The 22,401-nt window shown below is 35.1% G+C and overlaps 2 protein-coding genes across 3 annotated transcripts; both read right to left on the bottom strand.

Annotated features, from left to right (window-relative positions):
* Positions 1–1,071: 1,071 nt before the first annotated feature.
* LOC149794600 (uncharacterized) lies at positions 1,072–8,794 on the bottom strand. Its single transcript, XM_089968887.1, has 4 exons — positions 7,141–8,794; positions 6,146–6,311; positions 5,620–5,775; positions 1,072–3,146 (listed from the first exon to the last, which is right to left on the bottom strand). The coding sequence occupies exons 2-4, from the start codon at positions 6,291–6,293 to the stop codon at positions 2,809–2,811; spliced, it is 642 nt and encodes a 213-aa protein (XP_089825013.1). The 5' UTR covers positions 6,294–6,311; positions 7,141–8,794; the 3' UTR covers positions 1,072–2,808.
* A 1,154-nt stretch (positions 8,795–9,948) lies between these two features.
* Positions 9,949–22,139, bottom strand: LOC149794599 (uncharacterized). 2 transcript variants are annotated; one of them, XR_016423060.1, is made up of 4 exons: positions 21,980–22,139; positions 21,206–21,361; positions 16,355–17,564; positions 9,949–10,833 (listed from the first exon to the last, which is right to left on the bottom strand). XR_016423060.1 is itself a non-coding variant. In XM_089968886.1 (3 exons), exons 1-3 carry the CDS (start codon positions 22,125–22,127, stop codon positions 17,314–17,316), a joined length of 555 nt encoding a protein of 184 aa, XP_089825012.1. In that variant the 5' UTR covers positions 22,128–22,139; the 3' UTR covers positions 15,362–17,313. The 2 variants fall into 2 exon arrangements, 1 of the variants encoding a protein (XP_089825012.1); XM_089968886.1 differs by lacking the exon at positions 9,949–10,833 and having other exon boundaries at positions 15,362–17,564.
* Positions 22,140–22,401: the final 262 nt, after the last annotated feature.

Here is a 22,401-nt window from a genome sequence, read left to right as displayed (position 1 = left end):
CAACCAGCTACAAAATGTCGCCAAACGTACGACTTTTCCTTTCCAAACTCAGGAACATCCAATGTTGCATGGGTAATGTGTGTTTTGGTTTTTCTCTGTGTTTACAAGGTTACATGTGATACGTACTTTGTATATGAATGGCGTATCCATTACTTTGATCAGGTAGGAGTAACGATCATAAATGGCTTTTATGTACAAATATTTGAAGCAGTGATAGGGAGAAACCATTAATCCCCGATTTCACAGTTTTTCTATTGCTCCAGTCTACGCCTATACACAGCACATTATACATGCTCCCATAAACAGCCTTTAGACATTCAGATACGGTGAGCCATGGTTTGGATTTGTGGGCGGGGGTAATAACGACCCAAATACCACTTTGAAGACAGAGTTCATTTAATTCGTAAAGATTTGGTTTTCCTTGAAACGTTAATCTTTCAAATAAACGCAATGTTTCAATCACAAATATCTCCTGTTGTATCACTGATGCATATATTATCGTGACTGGTGAAAGATTTTTTGGAGAAACAGTGACGGTTTAATATGAGTGCGAGAAGTTTCAAAATCCACTGTTTATAGTATGCACTTTGTATACTTTCAAATGTTCGAAATGAATTTATTTTAAACAGAGATAGCAATGACAAAGACAGCGGGTACACCATGAACAAGCAGTCCACTCGAAAGAATTTCCTTTCTTCAAATGTAAAATGCAGTTGTAATTCACAGTATTGTTCGTTTACAAGGTTTATTTGACAACCTATGCAACCATTGCCATATACGATTTTCATCATCACCATTCGCTTCGTTTCATGCACAGTTTCGGCTGTGTAATTGCTTCTAAAACACCCACATATTCAGTCAGAATCACGGAGAACAATTACAATTAAAACGTAAGGTAAAGAATTAAAAAAATTAAAACAATAGGCATATGGAACTTGGAGGCCGGCAAATTAAAAGAAAGGTACCTATACACATATATTCATACAGTTTTTGTGGAAGAAAGATAAGTAGAAAATAGAGTATAGTTCTAAATATATTTTAAGTAACTGAGAAAAGAAAACCAACGAACACTGTATATGCTGAAAAATGTATTCCATAAATCTTCCAAAACAATAAAAAATCTTTAATATACTTAAACATTTGAAATATAAAAAATAACAAATTGAACAATTGGAACTATTCTGTTATAAATGCTATACTCATTAGGAACAAATTATATGGGAAATGTTTTATAATATATTGTCGCATAAATATACTTTGTAGGTCTGTAATGTTTATTGACCTATGTACAGTTTCGTATGATTTCTGATAAGTCAGAAATTAATTACATACACATATGTGAAAGCCCGCAGTAAAAGAAATGCATTCAAAAAGTCTTCCAAATATAAATAAATTATAATATAATCAAGCGTCCGACATGTAAGAAAATACTTATGGCAAAGATTAACAATTGGATTTATATGCACATTTTTCATGTCAACAATAATTTTGATAAGTTATATATATATATATATATATATATATATATATATATATATATATATATATATATATATATGTGTGTGTGTGTGTGTGTGTGTGTGTGTGTGAAAGCCGTCAGCGAATGAAACTTTACCCGTGTAACATTTTGAGATTCTGTCACTTTCAATAGATGTAAGATGTTTAAACACTCTTTTCCCTTTTTTTGCCCACCAAACACAATTCCATTCATAAATCATCCTATTCTGACTTCTTGTAAATAATCTAAACTTATTATAAATTTTCTATATGCGCATTCACGACATTTCTTTAGTGGTTGACGTGACAAATAGAAATACGCAAGCACCATGAAGCGAATAAAACAAAGTACAAGTGTACTTCATTTACAAATAATATCAGCATACATACACCCTAAAACAAGATGAGAATAGTACATTCATTTACGCAACATTCAATAAAACGGTATTCAAAATAAAATGTAGTTACGAATCTTTATATATTTTGATACCCGGAGGAAGCTTATAGATGGTGCAATAATGGAGAAGACGACCATTATTACAGATTAGCATAATTAGATAATTTAATAATCCTGCCTAAACTACACTGGTCAGAGCACTTGCGTATTTATCCCAATTCACAGTACACATAGTGCACAACATCACGTCCTTGTCTGAGTCATATTTCAGCCATTCCTATTTATTTTCCAGGAATTCTGGTATTTTCTCACTCGTCTGTCTAATCGCAATCTTGATCGTGATATTTGTTTTCAGTATCAAATTTGGCAAGAGACGGAACACATTGTAGGAACGTTCGAATTTTGCGACTTTCAAAGCAGTCGATGTTGTTAAACAATGAGCTAAAAGTCACCTCATTATTCGTTCAATCACTCAAAACGATCTTTTTGATTGGCCAGGTTAGGTATATAATCTATTTAGCCACAGTTTAATTAGATTGCGCTAGGAAAATATCCAATATTTTTTCACATCTCCAGTATTTAAATCAGTGAACTGGGACAGGTACCAGTCTCGATCGATATCCTAATTTGACAATCAACACCCTTATTTACCGGAAGAACACATGGGCATTTCCGTCATGGGCATTCATTGTACCTCGTGAAGTGCATAGTTTTAACATCGTTTGGTAAGATGCGGACGACGTAAGACCACTTGTTTAGTCGTGATATCAACACGAGGAAATTTGAACTGATCGAATTGATTTGTGATGGCTGGAATTCTGTGATCATTTGGCAAATTTACTTCTCTCGGATTAGCGGAATGGCGTTGTTTATTTAAGTCTGCCTAAAGATTAAGGTATATGTCTTGTAAAATGTCAATATACCGCAGATTTCCGAACTGCTGTTGCTTTCGAACTCTGAGAGTAGCTTAAAGTCCTTACAGTAGCCACATGATTAGATACTGTCCATATTGAAATTGGAAGAGATTTTACATTGTTGTTGTTTCTGTTGTTGTCGCGTAAGAAGGAACTCTTTTTCCGGTTTACGATTCTCCAAATTCCAAACAATAATGTTGATACTATATGACAACCTGTTCCAACACCAACGATAAGAAGAGCTTCCAAAAAGTTGTCATCCGGGTGCTCACAGCCATTCGTGTACAGCTTCCAACGAATTATGGACCGGAGACAGATGTACGTAAAGCAGGACAAACCTGACAAGGAATTAAACAAGTTTATTATGACAAAACAAATCAAATCAAAACAAAACAAAACAAAAAAATCAATACGTATGCCAGGTAGATGGTATGTGAAATTGTCATACAGGTCAATGGACTGATTAAATAATCATTTCATATTATGGTTGGCACAGAGGTGGAACATCTTATTGTCCGTTTATGGCTGCTGCGTGCGATTCCACACCCATGAAACAATAGGTCAGTGCAAACAAACTAAACATTACAATTTCAATGAACAATGCAAAAACAGTTAACTTTCCCTCTTCCAGCCGCATAAAAGGTTATTTTTCAGATATTAAACTTTTTAAGTTTGAGCTTCAAATATCTTTCGTATCAAATAGAAAAAGTTACATAAAATCAACGGCGCTGATTAATTATTGCAAAGACCATTGTATGCTGAAAATCAAGCTACAAATACCTGCTTTTCAAGCCTGGAGATCTTGGAAGAAAACAATGTACGAGTCAACCATGGAATAGAATAAATGTACTTTGTTCTTTAGAAGAAACAGAAAGCAAAGACAACGACCTCACTCCCACCCCCAAAGAAAGCAAACCATTGTAACCACATTCGAGCTCCTAGTTCTTGCCTGTCACGTTTCTGGAGTTTCCACCTCATATTTCAAACTTAGGACAAGGCATAAAATATGACTGGTTATAAATATGTCATGCTGTATAGCAGTGTACTGAAAGGATGACACAGAACATACATTTATTCATAAAACCTTCGAGCATATCATGGACCCTTATAATTGTTGGAAAAGTCAAATATATAACTTTTGATGATTAACTTAAGTTTTTCAACGAAAGTTTAGTGACGAATAAAAACTGAAATAACCGGAAGCTAAAACTACTTAACAAAGCAGATTACCGCTCGCAAGTCTTGAAAAGTAGTAGAATACTTAATCTCCGTGTGAGCATGCCTTGAGCTTTAAAACCCACGTTGTGTTCACATCATTCTGTTCAAGTAGCTCTGCGATTTTCCAAGTTATTTCATTGCCATTCTGTTCCATATTTGTTATAATTTGTTGTCAGATTGATCCTTCTAAGTCTTGCTGTCGCTTAAATTGTTTTCACAAGATGTGTTTGGTATCTGGCTAATAATTACTCTAAACACGAATAGTTCAGTGTTCACTACAAAAAGAATAGGAAAACCAGTCTGGACTTTCATCTTTGTTTAGGATTTCCAAATTTAAAGTTAAATTTTACACTTTTAGATTCAAGTTATTACAAAGATAATATTAACGACATGATATGAAATACCCGTCAATAATAAAAGATCGTGTATTCTACAAAATGTGATTATTTTTATATTTTTCGTGATACAATTTTGTAATGTGCTGCACAACAAGTATGATAAGCAGTATACAATACCTTGTTACACCTATTGTTCGCACCAAAATCAGAATTCTCAAAACGAATATTTAAAACACTTGTGAGGTCATTATTAGTTCTGATATAAACTTCATTACGTGTGAACAAAAACTGTTGTGGCAGATTCAATTTGTAGGTAATCTATAGGTTGTAGAGAGTCCGTAAACAAGTGTTCTGTGATATAGTTTATCGCATACCGCATACGACGTTTGAAAGAAATGTAAGGTTTACCAGATCATTTGAGGAAAGGTTTTAATGATGTCTGTACAACATTCGGTATTTTAATGACGTATATTTACAGGACGTTCTGTTTTCGGAAAACAATTGGCATTGATCCAAAGGAAATTCCATTCTTACTTTTGTTTTTACAGTGCCCTTCACGTGACGAATCAAAGTTCTGCAAGGTAATGAATTGGATACGATAACCGCTGTGACCAGAAAAACAGCACGAAACTACGTTTGTATTCGTACGGTATCAAACATAAAGAAATATCAGCAACAACCGCTTATAAAACAAAGATCTAATCAACCAATTAATTTAAATTACATCCTTCAATATTACCTGTAACCGCGTCCTTTTTAGCCCTTAAGCTTTGCGCTTTTATTAACGAAATAATGATATATCGAAACGTGTAGACCATAGTGTCACTCTTAGCTGTAATCAAACTTTTTCCTGCACTTAGCTACGTGCTTTTTAGAGTATGGGTGAAGTTATTGCATAAAGCCAACTGTTCATGTCAAATAAATTATATATATATATATATATATATATATATATATATATATATATATATATATATATATGAGAGAGAGAGAGAGCATATGACGACCAGATAGGCACTCTTTCTTTCCTTAATCACTAATGTCCAGTTTCAATGGGATTATTTCTTCATCTATCTTAATTTTAATAATTAGTTTCATTTTTTTGTATTGTATGTATGTATGTATGTATGCATGCATGCATGTATGTATGTATGTATGTGTGTGTGTGTGTGTGTGTGTGTGTGTGTGTTGGTGTATGTATGTATGTATGTATGTATGTATGTATGTATGTGAATTACTTAGTATAACTACCCACCTGCTACAAATGTGCTTATTCCAATCCAAGATGGTACGACTACATCAAAGTGTCCATTCTTTCTGTATATAGACTGGATGGTAAGGACTATGGCAACAACGCTACAGATGGGGCTTATACAGACCACCAAATACACTTGTCGGTCGATAGATGAACCTGACAAAATATATTTATCATACCATGATGTTAGTTACTTTCAACTGACCATCACATGCATATTTTGCTCTATTCAATATGCAGGTGTTGAAAAAATATAGATACTAAAAAAGTGTTTTTAACAATATTACATGTTTTTGTAAATCCGAATATGATAAAATCATAAAGTCTGCGGATAAAAAGCGATTAAACTTACAACGATGTCAATGTTAAATAATTACCAAATGTATGAACCCTTATATGAACAATTACTATGTGAAATACAATGTAAAACAAGAGACTGAAACAGTTCGAACATGGCGCCAGAACTTGTAACCAAAGTTTAACGTTTAAAGTGGTGGAAAGAATCACTATGTAGCACTAATCATACCTGTAGTACACGCAGTGTCGGGGAGTAAACTCTTAGTACACTCTGGTGGATCAGTGTAATGATGAAAATACGGTGCGACCATTCCGAATGAAACACACTGCAGAATGATTATTAGAGCTCCAAGCAGCATATCGCCTTTATTGGTCATGTTGTCGAATAGAAGTCGCTGTAAAAATAAAAATAAAATAAACCACCACGTTTGCACTCTAAAAAGATATAGCGTTAAAATATGTTTACATTCGCATTAAAACGCAGTTGGGGAGGAAGGAAGAAAGAGTAAAATTTGAATACTTAGTATATAAAATCAACAAATTTAAATGCATGTAATAACACCAGCGCCGCAAGAAATGCAAATGATACGCCCGACTTGTGACCTTTGTGATATTAAAGACCTTGACGTCTGAGCTAACGAATGTGACCTTTGCGTCATAAGGTGTGGACCTGGGTAAAGTTTCATCAAAATACTGGTATGAGTTAAATAGGGGAACATGGGTAGGGAAACATGCACTAATTTACATAGATGGGGATCACAGATCCATATTTTATCCCGTCCTTGAGGCAGGGAACGTGAACATGGTAGTCGTGCTAAACTGGTTAAATTTACAGTAGTGAGGTAAATATATTCCCTCGCTGTGTCCTTCCCCTCGGTGCAGGGTGATGGTGGTGGAGGAAAGTGTCCGGGTATGGAGACGACCCTGGTATACGAAACACCGACTATGTATGAAATGTAATTGGCCAATGTTTCATTATAATATCTTCAGTCGTTCATACACTTTGATCAGGACAAGGATGCAAGCCAAATAATGGCATGGTTACAGTGAACGCCTTCTGATTATGAAATGTTAACGGACGGAAGGACAACGCTGTAACATAATACGCCCAACTTATGACAGGCGCACGTATACGGCATCATATGAACGAAATTTCATTGCGAAATATTTCTGTATCCATTGTAAATACAATCTAGACTCTAGAGGATAAAAGTAAATACTTACAAACAGCAGGTTTTGTTCAATATCAATCTTCTTGCGAAATAATCACTGTGCTAGTGCATCGTATTTATATGCAATACACATGTATATTGAAGCACACGTGTACCTTTTATTTTGGAGTTTCCACGTTGTGACTCATGACATATTTATAAAGTTCTATAAATAGCAGAGATAAAAAACCAAGAGAGCCATCTGAATTGCAAAACATTTTTTTTTTTACAGAAATCAAGATAATGTAAAATCAATAAACTGTCGCTATTTAAGGTCTAGGGTTTTTTTTGGTTGCTAACGTAGAAAAACAAGGAGTTGTTTGATAATATCTTCAGGCGAACTTGTAAATATTGTCTATTGTGAGGGTATTTTCTTTTTATCTCCATTAATGCTAGACTTGATAACCGTACACCAAATTCAACATCTTGTATGTGATGCAAGGAGTCTGGCATGTGTGTAGAGTGGTTTATAATATCTGTCAACGTGAGGGGCTGTACAGGAAGTAGGTGGATGGAATCGGTTATTACAAAAATGATAAAAACTTGTTATCTTTGATGAATTTGTCTATTGTGTATCTACTGATGGACGCACGAGTTTCTATTATGTTCATAAAGTTCGAAAAACTTGTACTTTTCTGATCCAAATGCAAATACAGTTTTCATCTGATTATTTGTCATTATTAACGTCGCTTTTAGATTTCTCCTATCATTCAAACATCAAATATTTCAAGTTTTCTTCAAGTTATTTCGCTAATTGTTTCTTGCTTCTTTAAAAATTATGCAATGAATATACAAATACGCATTTTATATAATCGGTATAGCACACGTTACGCATTACGTCAGTACATTGTATTTATGCCGTAAGTGGCTTTGTTTGAGTGCGCACTTCCCTTAACATTCATTGTTACAGTAGAAGATTTTAATTTATGTAAAATATTTATACAAAAGGTAGCGCATGGATATCACATGGAAATTTATTCTCTCTTTATCTTTCTTTGTCATTAATGGGTACAATAACGATTTATGTACTGTGTTACACAAAAGGATAGTACATGACATCTAAAAAACCAAATAGCCTATAGGATGTTCTCATCCTGCAAAACCCCCTGCCAAAAGGATTGATCCGTATGGTATGTTGAAAATTCATGACATTTGTCATGAGTGGTTCTTTCACAGGAAGGACAGCATGCTTTGCATTGCCACATGTCATTGATTTTTTCTCCGTACTACGGGCCTAGGATATATTTGTCCGTTCGTCTTGTTATTTTTCTGACATCAACTTATTGAACTTCTGATGGCAAACGAGGGACTTGGTCAAGAAAGCTTTAAGAAGTTTCTTCTGGCCTAAATTCCACATCAAATGGCAACGCATTCGGCTTTCTAAATTCCCCAACATTCACACGTAAGTCCATGTGCATAGTAAGGATACATCGAGACCTTGGTGGTTTCTATGAAACAATAAACTCTCTGTAGTAGTTTTCTAGCAATTAATGAAAGATGTCCAGCCCATATTAACGATCTGGATCTTGGCAGCGACAAAGCGAAGGCAATCTGGAAATTATACAGCATATAGGGTTATTGAAAAGTACACCGTAAAATGATTATACTTCAGGAAAATTATTTCTTTTATGAAGGTAAGAAGCAAACTTAAAATTATAAAATATTGACCAATATTAGAAAATAAATATTGAATATTTAGGATGATTTAATTACATTTCGCCATTGGCAGATCGTTTTTCATAAATTATATTTAAAGTTTACAAATTGATGTACCTATTACTTTGATAATGTAAGAATAATGATCATACTAGGTTTAATGTGTTTGCATGTTTTGTAGAAGCAAGAGGAAAAAAATCTTTAATCACCAGATATATATATATATATATATATATATATATATATATATATATATATATATATATATATATATATCTGAGCAAGGGATGGGGGATTGCAGCGACGTCACCAACACTCTGAAGACAACGTTAACTAATTGATAGGGATTTGGTTTTATTATACACAGCATGTATTCACTTGAAACATTAAAAGCATACGTCTTATGGAACGTATTCCATCACATGCAATGCAAAATATAAAAGTAGCTCTTATTGTGTCTGTGACGCACATTTTATGGTGAATCGAAATATTTTCTGTAAAAAAGTGACATATATATATATATATATATATATATATATATATATATATATATATATATATATATATATATATATATATATATATACACGATACGTTTTCCGATCCAATGTTTATTTTTGCGCCTTGTATACTGTCGAAGTTTGAGATAAATATAATTCAGACTTTGATGCCAATGATAGGGACAGCGGGTAACCGTGAACAATCAGCCTACGCGACAAAATCTCCTTTCTGCAAAAGTAGTACGTATTTGCGATAGACAGTACTGTTCGTATGCCAGGACTATTTGACAAAGTAAGCACGTATTCCCACAAATATGTTTATCGTCATCGCCATTCACTTCCGTTAATGCTTCTCGATTGTGGAAATTTTTTGCTTGTGTGTGTATGTGTGTAATAGATAGTCATCCATTCATCGTTTTACTCTTTGTCAGTAATAAATTGCTAATGGTACAGAATAAAGATGAAAAGCAATAGACAGAACATCAAATGAATCATATGAAATAATTAAACATAAAAAGTGATAGTAAAGAATTATAAGATAAACCATTATCAGCCATCAAATACATACATACATACATACATACATACATACATACATACATAGATACATACATAAGATATCAACCAAATGGATTTTGGTTCAAGTGAAAACACCGAACACAATGTGTGCGAATGAAGACAATTTATGATATGAAGTACGTGGGTCTCAAAACTATCACCTTGAATATTAATGTAAGGATGGAATGGCTAAAAATACACAACAGCTATCACTTTGAATATTAATGTAAAATATGGAATGGATAAAAATGTACAACAACTATCACCTTGAATATTAATGTAACGATGGAATGAATAAAAGTATACAACAACAATCAAACACGTTTACTCTAATAGTGAACTTCCTACTGACACGATTGAACAGACGAAACTAGACTAATAAACACGTAAAAAAGAACAATTCACAAAATGATGATATCACCATACTGTGAATACGTTATAAAGCACAAATATGAGTACGGTTAATCTAACCATAGTCCTGGCAATTCAGATTCACAATTCAAGGTCTTAATAATACAGTTCGGACATGATATCATTGGAATGAATCTTGGATCTTCCATCCCCTTTTCGGTGACGTCACTGTGTTGTTCTGTTGTTAGCTACGAGGCTATACTGCCATCAATAACGCTACCACACTGCCCGCTTTGCTATCTTACTGCCAGCTACGATGCCACACTACCAGCTATGCTGCCACACTAACATCTTCGCTGCTTCACCACCAGCTCTGCAGCCACATCGCCAGCATTGCTGCCCCAAAATCAGCTACGCTGCCACATTACTAGCTATGCTGCTCCATCAACAGATACGCTGCCACACTGTCGGTTATACTGCTACATTACCAACAAAGCTTCCACTCTACCAGCTATGCTGCCACACTGCCAGCTATATGCTATGTTAGCCATGCCTGCTACGCTGCCAGCACTATCAGATTGCCACACTGCCAGTACTATCAGACTACCAGCCCTGTGCTGCCACGCTGCCCGCTTTATTAGCTATCAATAGAACAACTGGAATAATATAACAACTGTTAGCGTAGTATACTGAATAAAGTTCTTGAATATTAAAATATATACATTCCATGAATCATTAACATCATATTAAAGTCACTTAGAATTATTGCAAAAAATAACATTAAAATACAACTTTTTTCTAAAGTCTTCAAAAATTTAAGAAATAAAACATACGATAGCAAACTTCTGATCTGAATTGCATAACCAATTACAAAAGCCGTAAATGAACCTTTACACACTAATTATTACATATTTAGATTTTATCAATATCCAGGGAGTCGAAACTCTGTTATCTCTTATTTCTACACCAACCATGCCAAATTACATTTATAAATGATCAGTTTCCATCTTTTCAGTTTTTGTTTCCTATTTCTGCTGCATTTAATCAATGTAAATTTATTATAAATATTATGCATGTGCATCCACAAAACATCTTTTGTATCTTGCGTGACAAATAATAACGAACAAGCACCATAACGTGAATAAAAATAATTACCAGACCATACCATTTACAAATAATTCATTGAATCTAAAACCAAATAACGAGAACGAAACACTCACGAACGCAACATTCAACAAATATCATTAAATATAAGGTCATTCAAATTAAAATGTTATATTTTTTATACATATTTTGCTGTTCGTAAGCGCGTAGATTGAACAATAATGGAAAATAATGCCACTGTTGTCTTTTTGTTTTCTTCGAGTGCGTTGAAAAGTTAAAGATCAGCGTAATTAGGATATTGACCCATATTTCACTGATCTGAACACCTGCGTATTTCTCTGAATACACCGTGCAGAAATTGCACAATAGCATGTCCTTCTTTCGGACATATTTCAGCCATTTATATTTATTTTTCAAGACTTTGGTCACTTTCTCGTGTTTGGATGGCGACAGTACACCTTGCAAGAACGTTAATATGTTTCGCCTCTCAACGCAGTGAATGTTGATCAAAAATGATCTAAATGTCTGCTTCTTTATTCTGTAGAATTCTATACATTATTCGTTCGATCACCCAGAACAACCTTCTCAGATTGGTTATGCCACTAGCTTATCTAGCTGTGTATGAATTAGAGTGCGCTTATGACACTAGCCCAATACCCGACATCAGTATATCCAGGATTGAAATTAGTTCATTCGTAAATGATACCAGGCTAGATAGATGTGTTGTTTGACAACCAACACCCGTATTTACTTAATACGTGGAAGAACACATGTATATTTATGTCATGGGCATTAATTGTACCTCGTGAATGAAGTGCAGTCTTAACAGATAATTAACACAATAACAGATCAATTGACCCATCAACCATGACAAAGAATGCAATGCCATATTTTGTTAAATACGTAAGACAGCGGAGTTGAACTACTTTCAAACTCTGCTAGCATGCACAATAGTTGTTGTTGTTGTTGTTGTTGTTGTTGTAGGGTTTAACTCCATTTTGTTTAGCACAAGATAGATTATACATGGCGGCCAGTATAAATGGTGGAGAGAGAACCCAGTGAAATCCCGGACAGAACCACCGATCTACGATAAACTACTGACAATCTTTCTCACATACCCACATTGGCCGAGCCCGAGACTCGAACCAACACAGACAGAGGTGAGATGGTCGTGATCCGTAACGGTGAGCGCTTTAGACCACTCGGCCCCCACTCCGGGCCCCTGCACAATAGTTAAATGATTAGATCCTGCCCAGACAGAATTGAAAAGAGACTTTTCATCCATCTACCTACCCGCTAAACGTGTGGATAATGCATTCCAAAAAACGTCAACTGTACCCCTCATTTCTGTATATTGATTGGATAGCAAGGAATATGGCAACCACAAAACAGATGGGACCTATACAGAAAAACACGTTCTATTTTCGTTCGATGGCAAAGACAGTGTGTGCATGTGTGTGTATTTGTTCGTGTGTGTGTGTGTGTGTGTGTTGGTAGTCCTAGTTATACTAAGATCACATGTGCAATGCAATCTTTAAAATTTCAATTGATAAATGTAATATCAAATGTGAGTGGAATTTCTAAAATAGCGAAAACACATTCAAAAGTACTAATCATAAGCGACGTGCACAGTATGTTCAGGAAGAATCTGTTAGTTCACTCTTGTGAATTCATTAACTGCTGAGAGAATAGTGCGATCATTCTGACTGAAACACACTGCAGAGGGACTGTGAGGGGGAAAAACAAACTCATATCTGCTTCATTTACCTTATTATGGAATAGTGCTCGCTGTGACAACGTTACAGACGTACCATCTTGTTTGCACAATAAAACGAAAAGCTATAGCGTTAAAATAAGCTTATTTGGCAATGAAAGGCAGTTTGTGAGGAAGAAAGGGTGAAAGTAAACATTGATTGGAAATGAAATTACATTTCTGAATACTTATTATGTGAAACCAATCAAATCCAACTGTATGGGCACGTGATACGCTTGACTAACAGCCTCTTTCTTAATAAAGACCTTGAGTTTTGAGCCGGCAACTTAACTATAGTGTTATAAGTGTATACATAGGTAAAGTGTCATTAAAATATTGGTGTGGGATTAAAATGGGAAATCCTGGGAAAACAGACAGTAACTTAAATTATACATTGACTTGATTGTGGCTATGCGACGGGGAGGGGAGCTATGACTGAATACTCGAGACCAGTTAAGTATTGATATATAACAGGCTATATTTTCATTACACTGTTTCAGGCCTTATAGCCGTACATAGATAGAGGTCAGTGATCCATTCTGTATTTTTCCTTTACTTTGAGACTGGGACCTCGGACATGATATATAACAAGTTCAATTTTCAGTGGTTCAGAATTTATAAGCAATCAATTATATAATTCATTGTTTTATATTTCCTTGCCGTGACCTTCAGATCCAGGCGGCCAGGGGATGCGGGAGGGAGGAACGTACGAAGAATGTGAAACATAGTCTATGCATGATTTTTATTCGGCCAAAGTTTCATTATGCCATGAGTGATTCTAACGCTACTCTCCATACAAAGGTACAAGCGATACAATGACATGGTTACGAATGTTAACGGACGGACGAACAACGACATAATATAATACGCCCAACCTATGACGAGTGTATATAAATGACACACTAGGAACGTAAATAAACTTCGCCCTGGGAGTGTAAATAAATTTCATTACAAAGTGTTATAATTCATAGTGAATACAATCTGGACGATACAGATCAGTACTGAGAAAATAACACGTTTTGAACAATAACAAATCTTGCAAAATGAGCAATATGCTAGAAAAAGGTATTAATATTCAATACAAATGTTTCTATGTACACATATAGTTTTTGTTCTGGAGTTTTCCACCTTGGGATTCATGTGTAAAAAAAAAATGGTGAAAAGCTTACAGAGATGTATGTGTCACCGGCTATGTTGTTATTGAAGTTGCAAAAGTGTTTAGTTTATAGAAACCAAAATGGTGAACAATCAATAAACAAAGGCAATTTGAAGTCATGTTATTTTTGCCATATTTACTTTGTGTGGCATTTTGAATGTTGTGAACTGTCATGCCAAAGGTTCTAAATTAAATGCGTTAATGCAAACATTAGTATCAGATTCAACAGTTGGAATGGAATGTGATAAATTTGGCACGTACGTAGAATGGTCCAAAAGTTCAATCTACGGTGAGGTGTAGGACAAGAAGCTGGTGTGATCGGAATCATGTACTGTCAATATAAGGAGAGAGACATGCTGTCGTTGTTGTATATTTCGATGATTCAGAAATTAAAAAAATGCTCTAGTTTTGATTATATGCATATATGTGTGTAAAGTATATATTATTTGTTTCTAAACGTGTTTTTTTCTGATCCAGATGAAAATACAGTTTTGATCAGATTTTTACCATTATTAACTTCTTTACTGTCTATGTCTGATGTAATTCAACCATGTAAGTATTCCAGTGCTTTTTCCATGCTATTGTGTTACGTGTTTGGTTTCCTTTTTTAAAGATGTTTATTCCTATGACGAAGAGGTTCCTTCCCGCGAGTGGTCTAAAGCGCTCTCCGTTACGGATCACTGCCATCTCATCTCTGTCTGCGTTGGTTCGAGTCTCGGATTCAGCCAATGTGGGTATGTGAGAAAGCTTGCCAGTAGCTTCTCGTGGGTCGGTGGTTCTTTTCGGGGTTTTCCCGGGTTCTTCCTCCACCATTAATACTGGCTGCCATGAATAGCCTATTGTGTGCTGAAAAATGGCGTTAAACCCTACAACAACATTCCCGCGAAGAGTTGCGTAACTGTTCTACCTTTATAGCTAGGCTATTATCAGTGTGTGCGTATGTGTGTGTGTGCAATAATTTTCTACGAACCAACTGTAGCAAAAACTTTAGTCGTGCAGATCTTGTCCCCATACTGCATATTGCCAGTGGCATTAGATACAGCCACATATAGTATAGCGCAATGTTACAACGGGATCTAAACCGTAACGTAAATGAAACTTGGTGGACATAGAAGCTTCAAATGTATCGAGAGGTATTAAAAGTTAAGACACTATATAACCGACATGTTGGCAAGTTTAATTAAAGAGGCATAACTACATGCTGGAAGAAGATTGGTGTCTAATATAACAATGTTCTAAATATACTTTAAAAAACTGAGAAACATACAACTAATGAAATTATGTTGAACATGTATTCTAAACCTCGCCCAAAATATAAATAAATTATAACATAAGAAACATTTGAAATGTAAGAAAATAAATATAGTAAAGATATCAAACTAGAATGACATGTATAGTTTTCGTGTAAACAAGATTTCCGATAGATTTGATATGATATACTTATAACTTTGGCAGCCATCAACGAATGAAAATGAACTGGTATATTAATTACATTTTGAGATTCTTTCACTTTCAATCTATCGAATAAGTTGAAACTTTCTTAACCCTTCATTTTTGCGTCAAGTATACTAAATGACATGTCAAATATACTAAATTACATTCCTACATCATCACAAGTATACTAAATTGCATGTCAAGTATACTAAATTACATTCCTACATCATCACAATTACCCTAAATTACATGTGAAGTATACTAAATTGCATGTCAAGTATACTAAATTACATTCCTTTATCATCAGCTTGCGTATTTCCATGTTTGGTGTCCTATTGTGACAGTGTGTATCATCTAAATTCGTTAAAAATTTTATATATGTGATCCTAAAAACTTCTTTTCTGGCTGTCATGACAAAGTACAATATACAAGAACCATGAAATGTATAAATAAACATGGTAAGTAACAATGTAGATTGTTAACAAATAATACGAGTTTACATATAACCTACAAACGGTATTCGAATTAAAATGCTAGTAGTATGTGGAATAATGGAAAAGATAAACACATCCCCCCCCCCCTTAAATGAAAGTCCAAAAACACATATATAACTCCTCGATTATGCAAAACATAGGGGACGAAATTACGATCCACCTGATCGTTTTATTAAAATGTATACTGATCCTACCCACATCACACTGATTCACGTACTTACGTATTTCTCAACATGCACAGTGCAAAACAGGCACAACAGCATATCCTTTCCTGGATCATATTACAGCCATTCGTATCCAGGGTCAAATTTAAGCCATTTGTATCCAGGGCCATATTTCAGCCATTCGTATCCTGGCTCATATTTCAGCCATTCGTATTCATTTTCCCGGAATTCTGGTACTTTCTAATTCTCTTCTTTAAATCACATTGACTATTGCAATCCTTCTTTTTCATTTTCATTATGTTTGATGTTTTAGTCGCGAGAGTAAACCTTGCAAAACTGTTATTATCTGCGTCATTGTCACTTCACAATTTAGGAAATGTTTATCAACAACAATCTAAAACTAATCTAAATATAATTTTACACTGTTCGCTCAATACAGTTTCTGGAGATGCCTTATGTATCTATATTTGGATCTGAGTCACGTGTGGTCAAAATTTATCAATTATGATTATGGCATTAACTGGACACACAACATAGTGTATCCATAGTATTGATACTAATGCATTGTCCAGGGTACCAGGTTGAACGCGTATGCCGCTGACTTTTTAAACAAACATCACCCGTTGATACGTAAGGCATGGAAGAACGTGTTATTTCTTATTGGGCATGAATCGTTCCTCGTCATTTGGACGGTCTTGGCAGTTACCGTGTTGATACAATGAGAAGATAATTAACCGTTAAAAGGAAAAAGGCCCCATTTTCATTTAGAGATACCAGAGACAAGACCACTTGAAAACTCGTGGTAACTAAAGGCGCATTTTGTTTATTTATTTAAAATATTTGTGATGGCAGGAGCATTAAAGATCCGTGAGCATATTTACTGTTCTTGGATTAGCGGATTGGCTTTATTTTCAAACTCTCTGGAAGTGGCTCGAAGAGTCCATCTTGTCAAATTGGACAATACTGCAATGTTCTGTCGCTGCTAGTATTGACAGTAATCACATGATTGCGTAGTGTTAGACTGGGATTATAATAGATTTGTCATTACTGTTAAATTCGTTGTTGTTATAAAAGAAATAACTGTTTTTCAGGGGCCTCATTCTCCAACTCAGAAACAGTAATGTTGATAGTACATGACATACAGTTCCAACAGCAACGATGCGAAAAGTCTGTTCAACGATGTCATTCGGGTCATCACAGATATTCGCGCACAGCTTCCGGCGAATAATGGATTGGACACACAAGTATGTCAGGCAACAGAAACTAGCTGCACAAAGAATAGAAATTAATTATGACAAAACGAAAGTTAAAATGGTCACAAATCTTTAAAAAGATGTAATATTCTGCCGAAGGCAATTCAAACATTAGTGCCATAAATGTCAGAGTAGTTGTGAAGGAAACAAACTTTTATATTTTTGCTTCCATCTGATCACAAAAAGTGAGCGAGAACATTCACCAGTTGTTGATGATGGGTGTGTTTAAATGACAGACAAGACTAAAAAGTTTATTTAGCAGCAACTTCTGTCTATAGAAATTTGCATTAAACAATTGCACCAAAATGTGTAGCTCTGAAAATGATGGCAGCTAGAGCAGGGTAAACTGTATGGGCTAATATCATGGTTGGCGGACATCTTATTTGCACACACATATCGTCGATGTCAGCTTCCGCTCTCACAAAACAGCAGATCTATGTAAACAGACCAAAATTTGTACAAACATCGTCCTATTTCCATCCACCACCTCAATAAAATATTATTTGGCAGATATTAAAACATGAACTTGAATTTTAGATATCATATAAATCAGTTACAAATAAAGATAGAAAAGCAAAGTGCTTCATCAATAACTAAAAACGAAATTTCGTGCTGAAATTCAAGTTAATAATGGAAGTTATCAAATCCTGGTGATATGGACAAGAAAAATGAACCAGTCTATCACAGATACTAGTAAAGATGTTTTGTTTTACAATCAAAACCCCTTCCCCGCCCCCATAAAGAAGCTCCGGTGGCCTAGGTGCTTAGAACATCCGCATCGGATACTGGAGTTCGCAAGTTTGAACCCCGGCCCGGTCATGCTAGACACATAAAAATGGTGCTAGCAGCTGCCTCGCTTGGCGCTCAGCATTACGAAGTTGGTCGGCTTGATGTCAAGATAACGTGACTGGGTGGGACATGATGCTCAGTAGTAATAGGGGTCAACCTAGGGACAAGGTGACTTCTATGTTAAACTAAGGGGAGGTGTACCCTGGGGACAATGGGAATTTAACATGGGGAATTTAACATAGGAATGCATAGGGACAATTGATTGGGCCTGTCCACGGACAATGTGAATTACCATTACAAAATACCCTGGGCCATTCTACGGACAAGAGAAAGTTGAACAGAGGTTGAACCTGTCTACAGACAAGAGGAATGGAACAGGGATGGCACCTTGATGTTAAAAAGGGGTATATCCACTCTGAGGACAGTGGGAATTTAACATGGGGAAAATTTAACATGGAGTGAATGGAGAATTGAACATAGCGACAAGGGATTGTGCCACCCTAGCCGCATGGGAAATCCCTGTCAAAAGGTTCGTCCCTGTTATTTTCCTCTTGTCCGTTGACAGGTTCAGACTCTGTTCCACTTTCCCTTGTCCGTAGACAGACCCAGTGTATTTTGTAATGGTAATTCCCATTGTCCGTAGAAAGGCCCAGTCCTTTGTCTCCATACATTACTATGTTAAATTCCCCATGTAAAATTCCCATTGTCCCCAGGGTACAACCCCCCAGTTTGACATAGAAGTCCCCTTGTATCTAGGGTGACCCCTATTACTACTATGCTATGTGTTTGCGGCATGATGCCCCAGTGCTAAACCTCAGTATCAACTGCCACATTGTTGTACATCGTAGCGATATGACTGAAAAATTGTCAAATTCAAATAACACACACACACACACACACACCCGCTGTAACCTTATTCCAATTTTTTTTTAGCCTTCGATGCTTGGCAGACTTTTTAAAATCGTGTATTTAAATCTCAGGACAATGCAAATAATAATCAATACAGATGCGAGAAAATGTCGTGGCAGATATGATTGTTGGTAATTATACACAAGTTATTCGTGTTTGAGTTTCCTATTGTTTTAGGCTCTTATTAAACACAACCGTTACGAGAAACGTTTTGCAGACTATTTAATGAAAGATTTTACTGATACCTTACACAATACACAAGGGTAAATGGCTTTTGCTGATCTACAATAAATTCCAGGTTCGGAAAATGAGTTGCATGGTTAAAAAAAGAAGACATTTTTGGAAAACGATTGGCACTAGCCCAAGGAAAATGTCATTTTCTTGAACAATTGGCATTGATTCGAAAGGAATTTCATACTTAAGCGGGTTTGTCTTTATTGCACCCTTAGCATATCAATGTTGAGCTCAGCCCTGGAATGCATAGAGTGGGAATTTTGATTGGAGTATTTAAACAGAATTAAGCTGCATTTCTATTCGTATGGTATAAATAATTCCCAAGAACATTTTAGCCCCCATGTTTATTGCTTACATATATCACAGAAGCGAAACAATCTTTTTGCACACTTAGCGCTCTAATACCAATTCAGAGCTCATCAAATATTAGATATGCGTAAACCGACTAAACTCAGCTTCCCTTTTCTAAGCCACATACAATTCTATTTGACAGATATTTTCAACCTTTTAAATTTGAACATGAAATATCTTGTCAAACAAATATAAAAAAGAACGTATATGAAATCAGAGTAATTAATTTTTTTATTATAAACGAAGTTTTAAGCTGAAATTCCAGCTTAAAAAGGACGCTTTCCAGGCCTAGTGATATTGGAAAGAAGAAAATATACGAGTCTACCATGGACTTGGGTAAAGATGGTTATACAAGTCTACCATGGACTTGGGTAAAGATTGTTTGCTATGTAAGCCTATGTAAGTATTCCGGTTGTTATATATTCACAACGTTACTTGTAATGAAAATAAGAAGTAACACTAAAGGAATCAATGCAACCAAACTCTGTGCAAATCACAGTCGTTGACAATCGTCAAAAAGTAAAATATCTAGACAGCTAAATAACATTTGCAGACCAACTTATATTTGAGCTATGAATCAGAATGACACCGCCGAAGATAAAACTGGTTGACATATAATTATATAACACTTGACCCCCCCACAGAAAAAGTAAAGAAACAACAACCCTACCGTACCCCCACCTTCCAAAAAACAGGAAAACAATGTGGACTTATGGCTGTTACCATGTTACGGCTTCACGCAATGTTCGTTTTAAATATTATTTCCAAAAACAAAATCGTGACTATGATAGCATTAATGTACAAAGCAAAATATTAAATAGCCAGCGATCATAAAAGGTCATGTATTCTACATACTTTATTAATATTAAGTTTGTCTCGTGTTATTTTGTTGCAAAATTAAAATGTGCTGCAAAGCAGTTAGGATGAAAACTATTTAATGCTACCCCACATAATAGTTCACCCACCCCAACAGTCAAAATATTCAATACGAATTCCTTAGACTTATGCAATCGAATAATTACACTTCTATTAAATAAAAATAAAAATAAATAATAATGCAGAGACAAAATGCTGTGGAAAACAATGATCTGTTCTGCCGATCGAATATATCAAGTCGCTAAAAAAAATACATATGCTTGTATGTATGTATGTATGTATGCATGCATGCATGCATGCATGTATGTATGTATGTATGCATGTATGTATGAATGTATGTATGTATGTATGTATGTATGTATGTATGTATGTATGTATGTATGTATGTATGTATGTATGTATGTATCTATGCATGTATGTATGTATCTATGTATGTATGTAGTTATTGATATTACATACATGGGATTAAAAATTAATTTTTAAAATAACTACCTACCTGCTAAAACTGTGCTTATTCCAATCCAAGGTGTGGCGACTGTATCAGAGTTTCCTCTCTTTCTGTATATTGATTGGATGGTAAGGAATATGGCAACCAAACTACAGATGGGGCTTGTGCAGACCATCCAATATACTTTTCTGTCGATAAGAACGTCTGTAACAAAAACACACACACAAATCTCCTCTTACGGTAAGTTATCGTAAAAACAAGTCAGTAAATAAATAAATACATGAAATGGTTCATCTCACCAGGTCAGTTATATCTGGATTTTTTGTACATCACACATTTATCAAACGAATTCCACATTAATATTATGGTGTGATATATTATTATTTATTATCATTAGTTTGTAATTTATTTATGTTTAACATATGCTTATTGCACTCTTTTGTTGCTCAGTTAAATGGACTTTTCTCATTTCATGGTATAAGCAAGACTTAGAATTCTCATTAGAAGTCATTTCCGTATTGCTACCAGTGGATTTGTATTATGATACTCTACTTGGGTAACATAGTTGCACGAGGACATGATTTATGACTGCATGATGGCATTTTGTAAACAGCTATTGTTTTACAAAAAGTTTAGCATTAAAGTACAATCAAACAAAAATTAGAGTATAAATATAATGTAGCACATTTCTTGATAGCTGAGTCTGCGGATAAAAATGCGACAAGACATACAACGGAACTAGTGGTATGTTTCAAAAATTTACGAACCTTTTCTGAATACTTAGCAAGTGAGAAACAATATAAAACAAGAGACTAATTATACCTGAGAAACACGTTATATTAAGGTTGAGATATTTTGTTGACTCTGGTGGTTCATAGAAATGATGGAAAAACAGCGTGACCGTTCTGACTGATATATACTGCAGAAGGATTATGAGAGCTCCAAACAACATATCTACTTTATTACCCATGTTGTCTAGCAGTATTTCCTGTAGAAAAGAAAGAAACATGCTATATGTTTGCATGCTAAAACGAAACAAGAAACAAACAAAAACTGTATTTGCATCTGCACTGAAAGACAGTTTGGAAGGAAAGAAGGATGGAAGAAAGGAATGAGGGCAGGAAGCACCAATGAAAATTCACGTTGGTTGATTGGGACAGAAATTAAACCTTTGACTTCTTAGTATGTGAAAGCAACCATACCCAATTTCACGAAACAACAAGGGTCAAGCCAGTGGCACCGAT

This window comes from Sinohyriopsis cumingii, chromosome 8, assembly GCF_028554795.1.
Source record: "Sinohyriopsis cumingii isolate HCF-2022 chromosome 8, ASM2855479v2, whole genome shotgun sequence".
NCBI classification, from domain to species: domain Eukaryota; kingdom Metazoa; phylum Mollusca; class Bivalvia; order Unionida; family Unionidae; genus Sinohyriopsis; species Sinohyriopsis cumingii.
This window is presented reverse-complemented; position numbering and strand designations above follow the sequence as displayed.

What these genes read in the sequence shown, in the direction of transcription:
- LOC149794599 (XM_089968886.1), bottom strand. Translation starts at nt 22,127, where the DNA reads ATGGGTAATAAAGTAGATATGTTGTTTGGAGCTCTCATAATCCTTCTG. An exon ending in TAATATAACGTGTTTCTCAG is followed by an intron (nt 21,362 to 21,979) that starts GTATAATTAGTC and finishes TTTTTGTTACAG; the next exon opens with ACGTTCTTATCGACAGAAAA. An exon ending in AATAAGCACAGTTTTAGCAG is followed by an intron (nt 17,565 to 21,205) that starts GTAGGTAGTTAT and finishes TTCTTTGTGCAG; the next exon opens with CTAGTTTCTGTTGCCTGACA.
- LOC149794600 (XM_089968887.1), bottom strand. Translation starts at nt 6,293, where the DNA reads ATGACCAATAAAGGCGATATGCTGCTTGGAGCTCTAATAATCATTCTG. An exon ending in CGACACTGCGTGTACTACAG is followed by an intron (nt 5,776 to 6,145) that starts GTATGATTAGTG and finishes ATATTTTGTCAG; the next exon opens with GTTCATCTATCGACCGACAA. An exon ending in AATAAGCACATTTGTAGCAG is followed by an intron (nt 3,147 to 5,619) that starts GTGGGTAGTTAT and finishes ATTCCTTGTCAG; the next exon opens with GTTTGTCCTGCTTTACGTAC.